Here is an 18,321-nt window from a genome sequence, read left to right as displayed (position 1 = left end):
AAAACAGAAAAGCAGAAACTTGATGAGCTGATCAATCTGAAGCTCCTGAGAACACAAAGCCTAGAAAAGTGGGGAGCCAAGAGCTACTCCATGTTGTTTGAGCTCTATACCCCAATCTAACTTTTGGCTCAAAAACACAAGTCTTGCTCAAACCTAAAAGAATAAGAAATAAAAAGTGCCCACTCCTTCCCCCAGCTGCCAAGGGGTAATCTGTTGGGGGAGTCTGGGCCTGCCCTTCAGAGCCAAGTGAGCAGTTGAGTGGGTTTAGGAAAAACACGGAGATGTGAATCTGAGTCCGAGCTTTGCTGCTCACAAAACTAGACCCCAGGAGAACCCTTAGAGGCTATGCCTTTTGGCGCTGAAGATAAGACTAGTTGTACATGTCACATAGGGCTGCAGCTGAAAACCAAATAAATATGTGAGAAGAGGACTCCACTGAACCTTCCTCTGCCCCTGCTGCTGTTGCCTGGTTCCCAGAAGGAAGTGTCAGGCCCCACTCAGGACCCAGGGCCCAGCTCATGAGCTACCTGAAAAGTCCCAGGTTCTGGGAAGGGGAAGACAACAAGAAAAGTGTGCTCAGCCCTCAGGCAGACTGTTTCTGGCCCCTATCTCTTCCACTGGGGATGCCCAGGGGCCCTCAGCTAGGCACCTCAGCAACCTCAGTACAGAGCCTTGGCCTGGCAGGGGAGCCACTGTAGAAATCACTAAGGGAAAGATTCACTGTTTTGTTGGTTTAATCACAGCCAGGCATGCAGGTACAGTCAAAAGGTTTACGGGGGCTGGGAATGAAGCTCAGTGATAGAGGGCTTTCTTAGCATATACAAGGTCCTGAGTTTGATCCCCAGTATCCTGGCCCATCCCCACCCCCACACAAAGGTGTACAAGCCAAAAAAATATTCAGTACAAACTGTGCAGCTGTACAACTATAGTACTAAAACCTGCATTTTACAGTAATGCTGTTATAAATGAATAAAAATTCACTAATAATGCAAATGGCAAGTGGTATGAACTCATGAAAGATGAATACACATGGTAAATATTCTGGAAAAGAGACCAAACTCTATAATAATGAAAGCAATGCTAAATACACCTATCTTCACCTAAATTAGTGGAGGTTTATCTGTTCATCTAATGAAAACACATGTTGCTAGTGGACCCGGGGGACACTGCACAGGGCTCTCCTATACTCAGGTCACATTTTAAAGTTGTATAAGCATTTCAGAAAACAAATCTTCAAAATTTATAAGTGATAACAATATTTGTAAGTGATACAAGATTTGTAAGCAATAACAAGATTCTTGCCAATAATACAAAATATGTAACGGACTACTGAACAGAGACACCTGTAGCATTACTTCTAATGACAAAGACCAGCTATCAGTATGTATGTTCTGGAGAAACCATAAGATATGCTATTTATTATACAGCTGCTAAAATGATCCTAATAAAGCCCATAAACACATGAGAAGTTCTTCAACCTCATGTGTCATCAGGGAATGCAAAATGAAACCATGAGCTACCCCTGAACACCCACTAAAGGAGCTTCAAGGGAAAGAGTGGGCAGAGCCAAGTGCTGGCAAGGATGTGGGATGGTAACTGCCCCTGATGTAGCTGGTGCAGCAGAAGCAGTGTGGCCACTCTGGAAACCTGGCCATCTCTCTGCAAGCCGTGCATCTGCCTCTCCCATGACCCAAGACACCACTCAGGGTGCAACAGCTAACAGAAATGCACACTTATGTCCACCAAAACAAATGTGTGCAGAACATTTAGAGCAGTGACAGCCTTAACTGATAGTAAGATCCCAGAGATAATCCACACCCTAATCAACAGCAGGATGGAACAACGTGGATGAACTTTGGAGACAGTGTCATGGGGAAAGCCAAGCACACAAAGCTGGCTCTAGGCAGGGCTGCCTGTGTGGGGTGCCCCCAGGCATGGAATCCGTGAGTAAGGAGTCAGCAGAGGGCTTTCCACTGGGAAGGGCTAGTGGGGCTCTGATAACACCCTCTTTCTTGGTTTGGGGTCTGGTTCCCTGAGTGACTACACTGAAGATTCACTGAGCTGTGCATGAGTGGGTTTTGCACCTCAATAAAAAGTGCATTTAATTCCTCTACTAACTATAATAAAGACAACACAGCATGAACAAACGCTGATGTGGGCTCTGCGTATCAGGTGTGCTTTAATGAACTATTCCACCTGCGCTCTGGTCACAGCTGTTTAAAGAGCAATGACCCAGAGGGAAGGAGCCCCAGGGAGACCACACTGAGACACTGGCCATGTCTGGGGTGATCTTGGGGTTTGTGTTTTCTGTCTTCCTGTACCTCATCCTTGTGCATCATGGAAGGGTGCACCCTATGCTGACCCACTGGGTGTGACTGTGGTGTGAGGGAAGAGTTCCTGCCTCTTGACCCTTTTCCCAGTGTGTCTCCAACATTCCATCACCTGCCCCACTGCCCTGCTCAGTTTGGGACTGAAGGAGCCAGGGAGACACTTTGAGTGGGACAGCGGAGACACATCACCTAACTGAGGGCCTCATCTGTACCCCACCATCTTGCCAGTCCTTGGGGGCTCCACTTTTATCCCCTTCTCCTCCTCCAGCTGGGTCCCTGCACATTTTTACATTATTATAGGTGTGGTGGCGTCTCTGGAAATAGAAATCCTTCGAGTAGAACATCTACAGACTAATTTTACACTAGATCATGGGTCAGAGAAACTTTTAGGTCAAAAATACTTCAGAAGCCACTTCATAGTTATTTGGGGGCATTTAATTAGAATCTGCAATTGAAATCACCAAGACCCAGAATGTGAAGCTAATTTGCACAGCTGAACTCGATTTTCCTTCTTGGTCTCATTAACTTCAGATAATTCACCAAGGACTCCTGTATTCCCAAAGCCCATGTTTTCCTTCCCAGCTTCATCTGAAGATCAGACAAAGCTCATTAGGAGGAAGAAAAAAACGGGGCTTAACTCAGGGAGCACAGAGAGAATGTTGGAGTTGTTTGGGGGGCTGAAATTTCTTCTTGGGGGCAAGAAAGCAGCAACTGATCATGAAATTCATGCCCCCTTTCCCCACTCTGGAAATACGGGACCCCTTTCAGCAAGAGAACGCATGTCATCAAATGGATAGCAAACCCTGAGGTCCCTCCCACCAAGGTCCCCTTTCCTAGGCAATGCTGACAAGGGATCCTGGTGAGTCAGAGTGATGTGGGGCTCCATACAGGGAGTAGGATTCGTTAGTGTTGGCAAGGACTCTCAGAAGCGTCTAAGGAACCAGGCTTGGGAAGGAACTTAGGAATCTCAGGCCATGAAGGAGTCTGAGAGGCCCCTGGACTTCAGTGGCCTTTCAGGGGCTGCTGAGATAGTACTGAGGATGGGGATGAACCATAAGAACTCCACTTTGGTCCATCTTATACACTGGCATTCTTCTGAAAATAATCTTCAAAAGAAGTTGCAAAGATGAGATTGCACAAGTACAGACAGGTGATTTTTCTCAAGGTCACCTGGAGGTGAAGAATGAACTACCAGAATCCATGTAAAGCAAAAAGCCCAAATATGACTGGGGCTCCTCTGCTGCCCCGCCCAGCCCTTTGCTGAACTTGTGGCAGCAAACAAGCCAAGAACCTTCCCTGTGCCCCCACTGTGCACACACAGGCAGAGTACAAACACAGGGACAGACAGGACCATGAAAAGTATAAGAGTCAGTGTGAGTCAGCGGCCCCTGAGGGAGAGCTACTTTAGGAGGTGGAAAGAAGAGGAACTTTCTCTCAAAAGCTGGAATCCAGGATAGCTGATATCACTGCTCGATGAGGTGTCTCACCACTCATGGGCACCCAAAATTACTATTATAACAACCTAAGATGACAAATGTCTCCTTCCTCCAGGAAGCCTTTACTGTAGATAGACCTTACTGACAAGGGTTCCCCTGACAGGGCTAAGCATCTGTACCTCAGGGTACTGCATTTCCTTGAGTGACAGTGGAAGAGCCATCTGGGAACCTTGTGTTTCTCCCATGTCCTCTGGGGTGCCTAGCTCAAGCCTAACCCTGCACCAGGGTGCCTAATGCATACCTGATGCTTAAACAAATCATCAGCCTCTGGGCTCACCTCTCTGGCTCCACCCTCTTTCTCAGGCACAGTGACAGGTCCTTCTCTCTAGTCCCCTTCCAGTTTTGTCAAGCTGTGTGACTGAGTGCAGAAGAGGCACCTGCCTACATGTGGATGGTAAAACACTCTTGAGATCTCTTCCCAGCTTGTAGTGGAGTAGGCAGATGATTCCAAGGCCCCAGGGTAACTCAGAGTTACAAGATGGAAGGAAATCAGGTCCTTGAGATCCTATGGAGCACAGCCCTCTCCCCTCCTTTTCCCCACATACATACTGGGCTTAAGTTAAGAAAGAAATAAGCCTTTGTGGATGAAGCAGCAATTGATCATGAAACTCATGCCCCCTTTCCCCACTCTGGAGACATGGGACCTCTTTCAGCAAGAGAACACATGTCATCAAATGGATAGCAAACCCTGAGGTTTGGGGGTTTTTGTTACAGCATCTAGAGTTAGTAACCCTGAAATGTCTGGCAATACCAGGCACTCAATTAGCCACTCTAATGAAACAAACATGACAATCAGCACTTAAGACTTGAGCACAGCCTGGGAGAAAAGGATGCTTTGTTCTCTGGGTGAAGTATGGCTGATTCAGGATAAAGGAGCACACAGGTGATAGAGGGACCACCAAGAGGCCAGGAAATAGGAAGAACGCAGAGAAATAAAGATCTCACATTAGTAGAAAGTCAACCAGACAAGAGCATTTGCCTCCTACGGGAACCAGGAAAAAACTCAGTTTCTGCTACAATTCTCGCACAATCGAGAACAGGTCTGTGAAGCCCAGGTACCTGGGGTATTCCCACATACCAATCAATTCCACAGCACAGTCTCCAGCGGCACTAGCTGGGAGACCTCTACTCTAATCCAATTTGATCCTGACACCATCTGAAAATGGTGTCAGATCCCACAGGCTGTGGGTTCAGGCCCATAAGACTGCCCCCCCCCACTTCAGATGTCAATCACAAGCACAGATTGTCACCTATACTTCTGACCCACTGGCTATCACCTGGGAGTTCTGACTCTCTTTAGGTTCAATTAATTTGTTACAGCAGCTCCAGAACTCAGAGGAACAGTTACTCATGTTTACTGGTCTACTACTGGTTTATTCTAAAGGCTATTACACAGGGTACAGGTGAAAGCCAGATGAAGAGATGCACAGAGCAAGGCCTGTGGGAAGGGCTGCCACGTTCCAGGAACCTCCATACATTCAGCCAGCTGGAAGCTCCCAGAAGTCACATCTTCTGGGTGTTCACAGAAACTTCACTGAATAGGCATGACTGATGAAATCATTAGCACTGGTTTTTCAGCTCAGCCACTTCCAACCCTCTAAACACATGACTGGTTCCTGGCAACCCCTCAGGAAGGTGGTTCAGGAGTCCCCAGCCACCAGCCATCTCATTAGCATAGAAAAGACACTTATCACTCTGGAGATTCTAAGAGCTATATTTTGGAATCAGAATTGAAAGAGGAAATCAAATTTCACACCCCCTCTTTAACTTCAGGCCAGGCTCAGGACACCCAGAACACATCTACTGCTTCTCTACCTGCAGCATCCCCTAGGCTAGACCTAGACCCTGAGGTTCCAGACACTCCATGGTATGAGATGGCCTTAGTGCTAAGAGGGAAGTTTCACTGTTGTGGTCCTAGAACTGCTAATCCAACCAAAGCCGAAAAGATGAGCCACTTGCTGCCATGAGGTGTTCCAGATCAGCCTCTATTCCACCCATTCCCTAGGGCCAGAGGGAACTGAGGCTACCCAGGACTCCACCTGGACTTGGACCCATTGGAAGCCCAGCAAATAAGGGTTGACAACAACATGGGTGCAAACTTCACAACACAGGCACAAACCTGGAAGTGGGCATAGGGTGAGTGAAACACCAGTGCCACAGATGAAATGGGTCAGATCCAGACAGCTACAGTGACAGGGATGGGCAAGAGGCATAGGGCAAGGCCCACAGAGAGGAAGAGAACCAAGGTAAGGGTGACCAGAACTCAAAGTCTTCACTCCAGGGAAAGGCAGTGGTGGTCCAGGAGAGGCTCCACATACCCATCTGCCACCACAGCTCATTCTCTGAAAGGGACAGGTGGCACCCACAGGACCAGGAAAGCCTGGCTTCTGTTCCAGAGCAACAGTCAGTGGTGGCAGAAACCTGCTCTGCCTTACGAGTGGAATGAATGAGCGGCTGAACACCTCTATGCGATAGCTCCAATGGAAATGCAAGCCTTGACAGGGAAGGGTGTGCAGAGAAGAGTGTGCGCCCAGGTGGGAAGACAGTAAAACCCACCCTTCCTTAAGTCCGGCCAACCGAGGAGGCAAGGAGGAGGGTGTTCAGTACAAGAGAAAATCGCTGCCATCAGATGAGAATAAAAGCGGGTGGGCTGGGCATGGGTTATTAAAAGCTAAAGGGAGAGCTCTGGGAGGAAGAGGAAGGAAGGACTAGGCCCAGCTAGAAGGCCTGTATTTTAATTTAGCAGATCTGAAGACTCCTTCAACCAATGGCTACTCCCCACCCCTTGCCTCCTCCCTCACTAAAATGCCAGAGAACAGCAGAGGCAGTGGTCTCTTAATCTTCCCCTTTCAAACAGCAGTCATCTGCACAGGGAAGTTCTTAATCTTTGAGGCAAAATCAAACTGCCTCCCGACCATAAAAGGCAAACAATGCCACCTGCCTCAAAGGATCAGGTAATAGTGGAACAATGGCCAGAGGCTCCCAGGACAAGGAAGAGTGGAGAGAAGAGCTGGGGAGGACACAGGAAGGTCTTCATCATGCTCCTCATGTATTATGGCCCAGATCTCACAGGCTCCTAGGACTCCACGGCAAGCTCTTCACACCTGTCCTTCTGCAACCTACACCTTCAGTTCAATCTGCGAAGCATGCCACTTCAGAGTCCTCCTCCCCTAAGGCAGCCTTGCAAGAGTTGTCAACTTCTTCAACCTCAGGCTCCAAATCTGCACAGAAGGAATAATGGATGCCCTGAAGAGAAACACCCAGAACACCCTCAAGGAGCCTGTGGCGAGGTTCTCACCTCTGCTTTTCCTCTCCTCCCCTGAGGACAGCCCTGGGTGCTTTCATACTGGGGGTGCCTTTATACTGGGGGTGCTTTTATACTGGGATTCAATAAGCCTGGAAGGCTTTTGTCCACAGCCAAGTCTGGGTGAGTTCCACCCAACTCTCCAGCCTTCTCTGACTCCTCTAAGCAGAGCTCTTCTCCACAGTCCTCAGCACTTGCTCGTGTTGCAGATTATAGTGACCATGTTTTCCAAAACAAATATTAAACATAAAGGGTATTGCTGAACGGAAGCCCTTCTTGGAGGCACCATGGCTTGTGGAGCAGCCTGGGCACTGGCGTCACACCAGTGGGGAAGAGAGCTGACACCTGGTGAAGCACAAACAAGCATATGACCTTCTCCAAGGTCCCGTCCCTGTGCCTGAGTTTCCCCAATCATACCATGAGGACAAAACTCTGTTAGAAGGATGGGTGAGGAGACCCCAGCTCCCTGGGGAAGAAAGTGAGGTGGATGCTCTGATGTTCCAGGCTTTGCATCTATTAAGCAGCTCTCTATGCTGGAGAGGCTTTCTCTGTGCCTCGGCAGAGCTCAGCTCTCTGGCACTTTCTGCTCCCAGTACCTGCACAGGGGAAGAGGACTACAGGGAGGAAAGCTCTGACCAAAGAACTCACCATGCTGCGGAGCATCAGTGCAGCTGCTAGTGCTTAACAGCAGAAAAGACAGTGCTTTAGAAAATCAAGCAAAGGAAGATAAGAAAGTGCCAGTAATCTGCATCCCTTCTCACCCACAGACACAAACACCTGCCCCCGCTCCCCACCTGCTTGTGCTACCTGGGAGATGATCAACCCTGTACCTCTGGCTTCCCATTTCTCCAGCACTGTTCTCTACCAGTGACAATGGTAACGAGTTTTCACCCAATTTAATAGACATTAACAGGCCTCATTATTTTAATGAACATGGCAACTGAAATAATGACTAAGCCCAGATACTAATGCACATCCCCAGACTCTAATTCAGGGGGCTGGTCACCATGCTGGTCAGCCCAGGTTAGAACTGATGCCCTGAGTGGTCCCCCAAAATTTGTGGGTTGAAACTTAATAGTCAGTATGAAAAGTGTGATCCAGGTGGTGCCTGCCTGTAATCCCAGGTAGGCAGGAGGCTGAGGCAGGAGGATTGCCAGTCTGAGGCCAGCCTTGGCAATTTGGTGAGACCCTGTCTCAAAACAAATAATAATAATAAAAGACTGGGGGTGTACCCCTGTGGTACAGAGCCCCAAGTTCAATGCCTAATACCACAAAACCAAAATAAAACAGGTAATCCTTTAGGCGGCCATTAGGTCTGAAAGGCTCCACCCTCTTGGATGGGCCTAGTGCCGTATAAAAGGGCTGAGGGGAACTAGCTAGGCCCTTTTTGCCCTTCTGTCTTCCATATGTGAGGACACAGCAAGAACGCATTCACCAGACCGTGATCTTGAACTTCCTACCCTCTAGAACTGTAATAAATAAATCTTTGTTGTTTATGAATGACCTAGTCTCAGGTACTGTACAGCAGCCCAAACAGAGACATTATTAGATAGGCCAGTGGACATCCTTTAAATGACTGAGCAGAGGACAATTTTCACAAGAGCAGAACGAGCCCAGATGATTTCGCCTTTCTTTCCTGGTCCCAAGCCCCTCTCGTTTTCCCATCTCAGTCAGTGTGGCTCCATCTTTTCCACTGCTCAGAGCAAAAAACAAAATCAGGGCAAGCCTTCTCTGATTCCTCCTCTCATCTGCATCCCAATCCATCACGATTCTGTCAGCTCAACCCTCCCCACAGATATAGACTTCAACCCCCTCAGCACTCGAGCACCCCCGCCTTGGGCTTCTGACCAGTGTCCCTCCTACAGCCCAGTCTATCTACAACAGCAGCAGTAAGGACCCTGAGCCTTCTAGCAGCATCTTCACCCTGCCCAGGCCAGCCTGCCTGCTGGTCAGACCTCACCTGGAAGGCCTTCACACCAACCTCCCCTCTCTGGAACTCTTCTTCCTGGGACAATGGAGAAGCTGCCTCACTTTCTTTGTGTCCTTCCTGAATCTCAACTTCTCCAAGAGGCCTTCAAGGTCAGGTTAGAATTGAAGCCTGGCCCCTAGTGGTCTACCTACAAGCCACAAACCTCCAGGGGATTATCGGTATAGGAAGTAGTTGAAAATAAGACACCCTGAAAAGAGCGCAGTAAAATGCCTGTGCCGAGCAGCACGTGCGCCAAGCCCTGGGTCTGGGTGCTTGCAGTCTGGGCGATGAGAGATGAGTTAAAAATAGCAGATGTGACATTAACCGGGCATCAAGAGCAGCTGTGGTTGGTGTGTGGTCCCCTTGGCCACCTCTGCTATAACAAACCCTCCTACCTCATGCTTCAGCCACTTTTTCTTAAACACCTACACTTTCTTGCTTCTATATCTCATGCTGTTTCTTATGCATAAATTGGTATTTTCTTACACAAACAGTTGAAGGTCCATTATGGAAAATTTAGGAACTCAGAGACGAACAGGGAAGCTTCATCAGGAGCTATGCCACAAGAAATGTAACAAAAACATATATGGCAGACAATCTGAGGCCACACTGGTGGTGGCCTAACCTCCTTGGGAACCCACCCTTGCTCCTTTCCAGCCAGGGCACCCCCTACTCCTGTGCCAGCACCAGGGGTTCTGGAGGCTTTTCTTGTGGTCAATCAATCTAGTGTTCTCAGACATTCCCCTCTCACTCCCATGCACGAAGCGACACTTGTCATTTGATGAGTTTCCCAGTACAACAAAGACAATGAGAACCCTGTGTTGAATGGTGACTGCCTATGGAGTCATCAGGGCTGCCTATGGAGTCCTGGAGACAATGTCCACAGTGTCAGTGCTGTTCTCTCTCCTATGACTGTCAATGGCTTTAACAAGTCTCATTTCTTGCTCCACTGTCAACTCAGCCACTTGAAACCCTCCCACAATTAACTGAAAGTTCACCTCTATGTTGGCAGGGAAGACCTTCCATTAGTGCCACAGAAATTTACAAATAGGTGTATAAATGGATTGAGGAAACCATCATTATCTACCAACTCCCACATCAATGAGAACACATGGTTTCTGAAAACTGTGAGCCAAAGTGACAAGGACAATGGCTTACCTGTGACCTGTGGGTCAACTTATCTGAGTGAGGGTCCACACCAACCCCTGAAGGAAAGTATCACACATCCAGATGCCCCCCACCAACCCAGGGCACTTACTCAAGCTTGTCCTAGAAGATACAGCTAGAAGTCTACACAATGTAAACCCACCTGGCCTGGGCTCCTCTGTGTCTGGGTGGGGCTCTGAACTCCAGTAACAGGCTAGGTGTGCCCTGTTCTTTGCCTGAGGCAGGTCTTTCTATTCTCTTTTCTTCTTCCACCCAAACCCAAGCCTGGGAAGGCCTGTCCTGGTGGCTGCTTTTACCTCCCTCCACCCAGAGGCCACAGGAAGCTGGACCCTACCTCCACCAGGAGGCCTCCATCTCAAGTTCTGCCTCTCCTCCTTCTCCTTCAGGAGTAGGATGATCACAGCTACTCATGCCTCCTTAGGACAGCACCCCATGCCCCCATTCCTAAGGGGTTCAACAATGAGGCTTTCATGGTAGACAGATTCTGGAGACTTTTGCTATCGTCATCCAAACAGGTAAGACATTATCTCCTTATCTGCAGTTTCACTTTCCAAGTTTTCAAATGACTAAAACATTAAATGGAAAATTCCAGAAGTAAACTATTCATCAGTTTTAAATTGCATGCCATTCTGAGCAACATGATACAACCTGTCCTACTCCATTCTGTCCAAGAAGTGAATCATCTCTGGGTCCACTGTATCCATACTGTATATGCTACTGACCTGTTAGACAATATAGCAGTCATCTCAATTATGAGATCTAATGGTATTGCAGTGCTTGTGTTCAATTAATCTTTCTTGTACTTTCTATTATAATTGTTCTATTTATTATAATACAGCAATTGTCCTATTTTTTGTTGCTTATTATTGTTATCTTTGTGCCTAATTTATAAATTAAACTTCATCAGAGACATGCATGTCTAGGAAAAAACATAGTATATATAGGGTTTGAACTATCCATGTTTTAGGCACTCACTGGGGAGCTTAGAACATATCCCCTGAGGTCAAGGGGGACTACTGCATTAACAGCCAGTACTCCTCTGCTGCACAACAGTGGAGAAACCCAACTCACTCAAATGAGCCTAAGTGGAAGCTCATCCCGTGTGTCCTAAAGATTCTAGACTGACTTAGAAAACTGGAGCAGGAACACAGCTAGTCAAGCCCATCTGAAGTAGGATGGAAAAAAATAAATAAAAGGTAGAGACAAAAGGAAGAATAAGAAAATATAAGCTAATTTAAAAGCTTTGTTCTAAAGCTCCTCATACCCTCACTTCCCAACCCAGTTCTCTCTCTCAGGCCTATCACTACCAAATTTTTGGGAAATCTGTAAATCTTAAGAATTAACATAAATTCACCCACTTAAAAAAGTTAACTTGTGCACTCTTAATCAGCCCACATAATAATTAAGCAAAGAGAGATGCACTATTTTAAGAAACCTGTAATACAGGGTACTTCCCAATATTATCTACTGATCAAATAATGGAGACCACCTAGGCCTAAAGATCCTGAGAATGACCAGACCTCCATAAACTTATGTCAACCTTCTATACCTTCCATGTCCACTCATCAAGTTTCCTTTAAAAGAGCCCAAGAACTCTAAAGTGTCTCTCACTCCTGAGATAGCCCATGTTCTCCCTTGAACATGTATTCCTTGCTTTCTTAAACCTATATGCCTCTAACTTGTCCTTAAACTAATTTCTCTGATGTCTGTCGAGAACCCCACTCACTCTGAGTTGAGGTCCCCCTGTACAGGAAATTCCTTGGTCCTCCTCAGGTTGCACATGAACTCCAAAGCCAAGAGACAGGCAGCCCTCCTCAGCTCCCCTCTGCTTATCCGTATCAGTCTCCTCACTCACAGATGAGCCAGTCTACGTAGTGGGAAGTAAGGCAGCCCCCAACTTTAAACTCCCCAGTGTCGTGTAAGCCCCCAGAGAGGCTGACTGAGTGGCTCCTCTCCTAGCCTTCTCCAGGGAAAGTAATCGAAGGGCTCAGCTCAAGCCAGGTACCCATGGCTGGAGGGCTGGGGTCCTACTGTAGCACCAGACCTCCCACACTACTTAAGAGTTTGGGTGAAGGAGAGTTCCTACAAAGAGATTGGGGGAATATAGACAGAATCACCTCAGTCCATCTCAACTTTTAGTAGTAGCCAATCGAGACTTACTTACAGCAAGTGTTTCTTAAGATTGCAAAGAGAAAAATGAAAGAAGCCCCAGTGTTAAGTAGAAGTTTTTTATACTGTTTAAAATACACTACATAAACACAGAATTAGGAATAAACTCTTCTTTTTTAGACCTCTTAAACTGCTAAAAGAGACTTATAAATTAATGGCAAGCAAAACCCCAACATAAATGAACTCAGGTTTATATTACTTTAATGTGGCACAGGGGGCTGCTGCATGGGAACCACTGCAGGATCACAGCTTAACTGACTCCAGTTAAGTTAATCAATGTTATACCCCTACTTCACCCCTGCCCTGCATGAGGCCACCCAGAAGCTATCTGGTTAAAACAACTGTGGCTAGCCACTTCCTGAGAGCTGTCAAGCAGGAAGAGGAGCAGGATACAGCTCTACCCTCCCTGGACTATGAACAGGGAGTCAAAGAATCCAAGGTGGTGGATACTTCAGCAAGTCACTTTTCATCTTTTAAATCAAAGAAATTACAGAACAAAATATGGCACAATTCTGAAAAAAACACTGGTCCTCTCTCCTTGACACCTGCCCCATCCAGGGGAGGGCTTCTGGAGGTGCCAAACTCAAGGTGGTGCCCACCCTCCTCAAGCCTGGGAAGAGCAGCCATCATTTGCCCTCAGTGTGTTTACAGCATCACACTCCTCCAGGGCTTATCGATGTCTGCTGCTGGTATATGCCAAGGGTCAAATTTCTCCATGTTTCCAACCCATGGGAGACCAAGAGGTATCAAGCCTGCAATGCCTCTGGCTGCTTGCCTGCCTTCCTCTGGCCTCGGTGGGCAGATACACCCTGCCCAGAGACTCCTTGGGTAGTAATCCTCACTGGGGAGGAAGTGTATGTGTGAGCACCATAACACATCCTGCAGATGTCTTCCATGTCTCTTGACGCATTGGTTCTCTTACTGCAGGGCAGGGCAATGAGGATGGAGATTCTTGAGTTAACACCTGGCAGCCAGGTACACTGGGGTAGAAGAGCTCCCTCAAGGTCACAGCTGCGGAGAGAAGTCAGGACCTAAAAACTGGCCTTACTAGTCCAGTCCTCTTTCTCATATGCAAAACAGAGCACAGAGCACATTAATTCAAGTTACAACCAAAAGCTTATAAAAGATGCAATCATTTTCACTTCTGGAGGTTTTTTTTTTTTTAATTTCACAAACATTTAGTATTTTTTCATAGTGAATATTTTGCAAAAAAGGGGGGAGGTGGTTCTCTCCAAAATTTCAATATGGCTCTTTACCTCTTATACTAATATTAAAACACCATCTGCTATAAAATAATATGAGTTAATAGAATAGAGGAACTATGCTAATTTTTAAACAATTATTTCAACATAAAAGAATAAAACATAATAAAGAGCATATGTTGCTTGGTGCTAATGACATAACATTTTTTAATCATATAGATGAAGCAAAACATACAACATGAACCAGATATTGAAATGGTTTAGAACTAGTCTAAAGACAAATATTTCAGAAAATATGTAGAAATGTAACCACAGATTTGTTATAGGGAGTTAATGCACTTTTTTGGTTTCTTGAAATGAAAATGCGTTCTGATATTAATAATATATATTCTAAAAATTATACAGGAGAAGCAGTTTTCATGTTTTAGTTTTTAAATCAAACTTTTGTCTTTACCACATACAGGATTTTGGGAAACTTAAACTCTCTGAGTGTCAGAATACTAATTTTTAGAATGGGTACAGTAACATCTTAAAGAATTATCATGTTGTTTAGATAATACCTGTAAAGTACTTTCCCTGGCATCTGACACATACTAAGTACTCAATAAAGAGTGGTGAGTACTTTTTCTATTACTAGTACTATTTTTCATTATTTACTACTAATAATCACCCTTCAAATCTAAAAATAAAACAGCTTTAGAAGAATTGAGTATGACTGTAGTAAAAGAATAAAATATTGGATTTCAGAGGTGGTACAGATGATATCCAGACTGTAATCATGGGAGTTTATGGCTACAGTGAAGTAAAGGTAGAGGTCATTGTCAGGAGTTGAGGTTGAGAAACTGTGAGGTGGTCAGAGTTGTTCACCCACATGATGGTTACTTCTTTCTCAGAATAAGGATAAGAGATGAGGTGGAGAAGAAGATTCAGTTGCGAAAGCCTCACTGGATGTAGGAGAATAACTTGGAAGATGATAACATGCCCCATTTGAAGCCTTCCCAGGAACTCCATCCCCCCTTTTGTCCAGCTCAGGCTAGAATACATCTACCTGGTTCTAACCTACTTTTCCATGCAATAAAGAAATCAGAAAGGGCACAAAGAAAACTGTACTACCATTTCCCAGCAGCACCTCAAAAACAAGTCTTGGGTGCTTGCTAATAACTGCAATCCACTGTAGATTAATGAGGAGGTTAACGTGCTTTTTGACCCCACACTTTGTAATATGGAGAACAGATAAAAATATGGATTCAAATAAATACAGATATTGACATCACTGAAGCAGCATGACATAAAATAATATTTATACACACAACATTCCTCTGCAAATAGCAAATGTAAAATAAAAGATACTAGCAGATAATTTTGTTTATCTCATGTACCACACAGAGAAGCAGTACTCCTAGCTGTCTCACTAGATGGTATCTCCCTTGGGTTACTTATTAAGACCCTATTTTAACTCAAATTTGAGCTAACCAACTCCCTCACTACAATCTGGCTTTTCCTTTTGGGGTATGTGAGCACACGAGTGCGAGCATGCACATGCATATGTGGTGCCAAGGATGGAACCCAGGACCTCACACATGCCTAGCATGCACTCTATGACTGAGCAGTATCCCCAGCCCTGTGGCATCTCCTTCTTTAAGTATAAAGTCTAATATAGTATGGCTCACCTACAGCTCCAATATTTGAAGTAAAGAGAGCTTTATGCAGATTTTGGCTTTCAATGGAACTCTGCTGACAGTACAAAGATTCAAATCATGGCCATTCCTAAGAACCATTCTAAGACCAGAGACAGAGTTACTTAAAAGGATATGACTTGTTGTAATTTTAAATATAATCCATGCTACTTTTCTCTATGACACAACATAATATTTTTTCCAAAAGTCTTTCAATATTCTATTAGCTGGAAAGGGAATAAAAAGTCATTTTATAAAATAGAGACACTCAAGCACTGATCTATTCAGAAAGTTCTTACACAGCTGAAGAAGTTTACATCAAATGGACAAAAATTAGTACAGAAAACCTACATAAAGACTTAGAAACATCCACCTCTTAGAAAGCAGGTCAAATGGACTCAAAGACCTCACTGAATACAAGAAAGTCAATGGGAAATAAAGTAATGCCTTCTCCTGGGAATAAACAGAAACCAGTCCATATAATCAAGAAGTTATTTTTCTTCTTGATCTAAATGCTTGCCTCCATCTGGGCTCAGAGAAAAGCTTTGGTCATTTGAACTGGTTGTCAATCAAGGTCCCCTTCATTTTAGCTTTCTTGGCTTCTAGTTCAGCCAGCTCTTGCAGTCGCCTCTTGCTCATGCCTTTGCGTTCCAGCTGTTTTTCAATCACTTTGGCATTCTGTGCATAGGAGTCAGCAACTTCCCTAGCCTCAATCTCCTCTTCTTCTTCATCAATGGTAGACACGGTGACAGAGCTGAACTTGCCCATGTCTTTGGTCCGTTTGGTCATCATCACCTTCTTTGGAGGCTCTTGTTTCTGAGTATATATATTTGTTTTCCCAAAACCCTGACCAAATTTCACTACTGCTCCATCCACGATGAAGGTCACAGGGGCATTCTTCGGCTGGGACTGGTAGAAGAGCGGTAGTCCACACTTGGCACACTTCTTCCTGTATTGTCGTTCAATGCCTTCAGGCCTCCGAAGATACACAGTCTCCTCATCTTCTGTATTACAAAATTTGTGAGCATGTTTAGCAGCATCAATCACACGGGATCGGTCGCGAGGCCTCATGGGCAACTTCTCTAACTGACAATCCAGCACCAGGACCATCTGGCCACACAAACAGTAGTAGACGTGGAGGGGCTTCTCACCATCATCATATTCCTCGCGATCCCGGGTATCGGAGCAGACAACCGACCGAGACACTACTTTAGGCATAGTCGAGGTTTTCGTTTTTTAAGCACGCTCACATCTATTATTTTTGTCTTATATTATTTATTGGACTATAATTCTCTTCCTTCCATCCCTTTCAGGAACCCCTGGAAGGAAACAGTTCAGATTCAAAACACACTAAATGATATTTCCCTCTCTTTCCCCGCCCATCATCTTTACAAGTGTCCCCTGTGGTTGCTCAGGCTCTGACCCGATCTCCAGCCTTCATATTAAGCAACACAGATACCAAGAGGAAATGGATCTTCCTGGAGAAGGCAAGAACACTTCAGGATGGGAGCAGCTTCTTTGTATCCTTCATGATTGATTTCCATTTCTTGGGCTGAAACTAAGCTCCTTGAAAACAAAGTCAATGTTTTTGTTCAAAATATTTCAACTAAAATTATTAAAAAAACAAAACTTTTTGAACAGGATTGAGATAAGCCTAGCCAACAATACCAACTTATAGTAAAGTGAAAAGGCAAAAAGAGGAGCCAACACTTAGGTAAGTATTGCACAGAAACAAGATATTTCAGTGGGAAAACAGGATGGGCAATGCACCCCACACACACCATGAATCAGCAAGCTGCAACTTAAGACAGGGCTTCTACGGTGACAAGCTGGCTCTATGGGCAGGGGCTTCTGTTATTTTTGTACAAGTACTTGCAATTTCCTTCTCTTATGGTTCCCAAAAGGTTCCATTCATTTACTGGAAAACATTCTGGTTTGACAAGTGATGATGTATCAAGGTGTTTTGAGAAACAGTCACCATGCTGTCCTCAATTCACACTGGTGACACATATTCTACAGTTCAAGAATGAAGCCTACATCCCATTCTTCTTACAAAAACTTCAATGGTCAAGAAGTTTAACAAGGGAAGCACCACAGAGAGTAAACCAGCTCAACACAAGGGCAGTGCAGGCCACATAAAAATGGCAGGCCAGTGGGGGGGGCCTTGCCCAAGGTCAGCCTGCTCATGAGATACAACCATTCCAAAGCCTTTACTAGTACTTAACAGCAAAGTGCACTCTTGACATAGGAGATAAGCTCTCACTAGCTCCCAGAGGGGCTAGTCAGATGCTTGCACCCTAAACGTCCCAAGGGCCCATAACACTGGTCACCAGTGGGTGGCACTATAGGGAAGTGGTGGAACTCTCAGGAGATGGGGCACAGAAGGAAGTTAAATGGTCAGGGGCACACTCTTGAAAGGGACATTAGAAGCCTGACTCCTTCCTGTCTATCTTCCTTCCCAGCTGTCATGTGGTGACCAGGTTTTCTCTACTCCATGCTCCCACTACCAGGTGCTGCCTTACTACAGGCTCAAAAAACAGTAGGGTTGAGTAAACATGAACTGAAACTTAGGAAACCATGAGCCAAGATAAATCTTTCCTTCTTTTAATTATTTATTTCAGGTCCTTTGTCACAGAGACAGAAAGCTGACTAACCCACTGACTTGGACTACTCAAGACCTTTAAGAATGGGAAGCTCCACATTCTAATTTATACTGAAAGCAAAGCCAGGTTTCAGTTTTATTTACTGGAAAGCAAATTACTAATTCAAGACTTGAAATCCAGGCAACCTTCAAAACTCCCTGCTAATGGAGCTTCAGGAAAACAAAGGGAGGATACTTATCTGAAGATGGTCTTAGGCCTATTTGCAAACACTGGTGTCTGCAATGCATAACAGTGTGCAGAATTCCAGCTCCAGCCAAACCCCTTGTTCCTGCTGATCCCTCTGCCATTCTCACCCTGGCACCTTCAGCAGGATAGCAAGTGAGCCCGTGAGGCACTGGCAGATTC

General features: G+C 45.5%; 2 protein-coding genes across 8 annotated transcripts in view; both read right to left on the bottom strand.

Annotated features, from left to right (window-relative positions):
- Inpp4a (inositol polyphosphate-4-phosphatase type I A) overlaps window positions 1-18,321 on the bottom strand; it is a 133,155-nt gene that overhangs the window by 62,682 nt on the left and 52,152 nt on the right. The gene's annotated exons all lie outside the window — the stretch shown is intronic.
- The window catches only part of LOC124090007 (STING ER exit protein-like), a 70,456-nt gene continuing 52,138 nt past the window's right edge, over window positions 4-18,321 (bottom strand). For both annotated transcript variants that reach the window (XM_046440315.2, XM_058578299.1), the window contains one exon: window positions 4-16,632. In XM_046440315.2, the coding sequence (XP_046296271.1) occupies window positions 15,863-16,531 (669 nt within the window). In that variant the 5' untranslated portion in view covers window positions 16,532-16,632 and the 3' untranslated portion in view covers window positions 4-15,862. The remainder of the gene's footprint in view (window positions 16,633-18,321) is intronic.

Source organism: Marmota monax, unplaced genomic scaffold (genome assembly GCF_021218885.2).
Source record: "Marmota monax isolate L192 unplaced genomic scaffold, Marmota_monax_Labrador192_F-V1.1 WCK01_AAM20220418_F8-fsc00210, whole genome shotgun sequence".
NCBI classification, from domain to species: domain Eukaryota; kingdom Metazoa; phylum Chordata; class Mammalia; order Rodentia; family Sciuridae; genus Marmota; species Marmota monax.
This window is presented reverse-complemented; position numbering and strand designations above follow the sequence as displayed.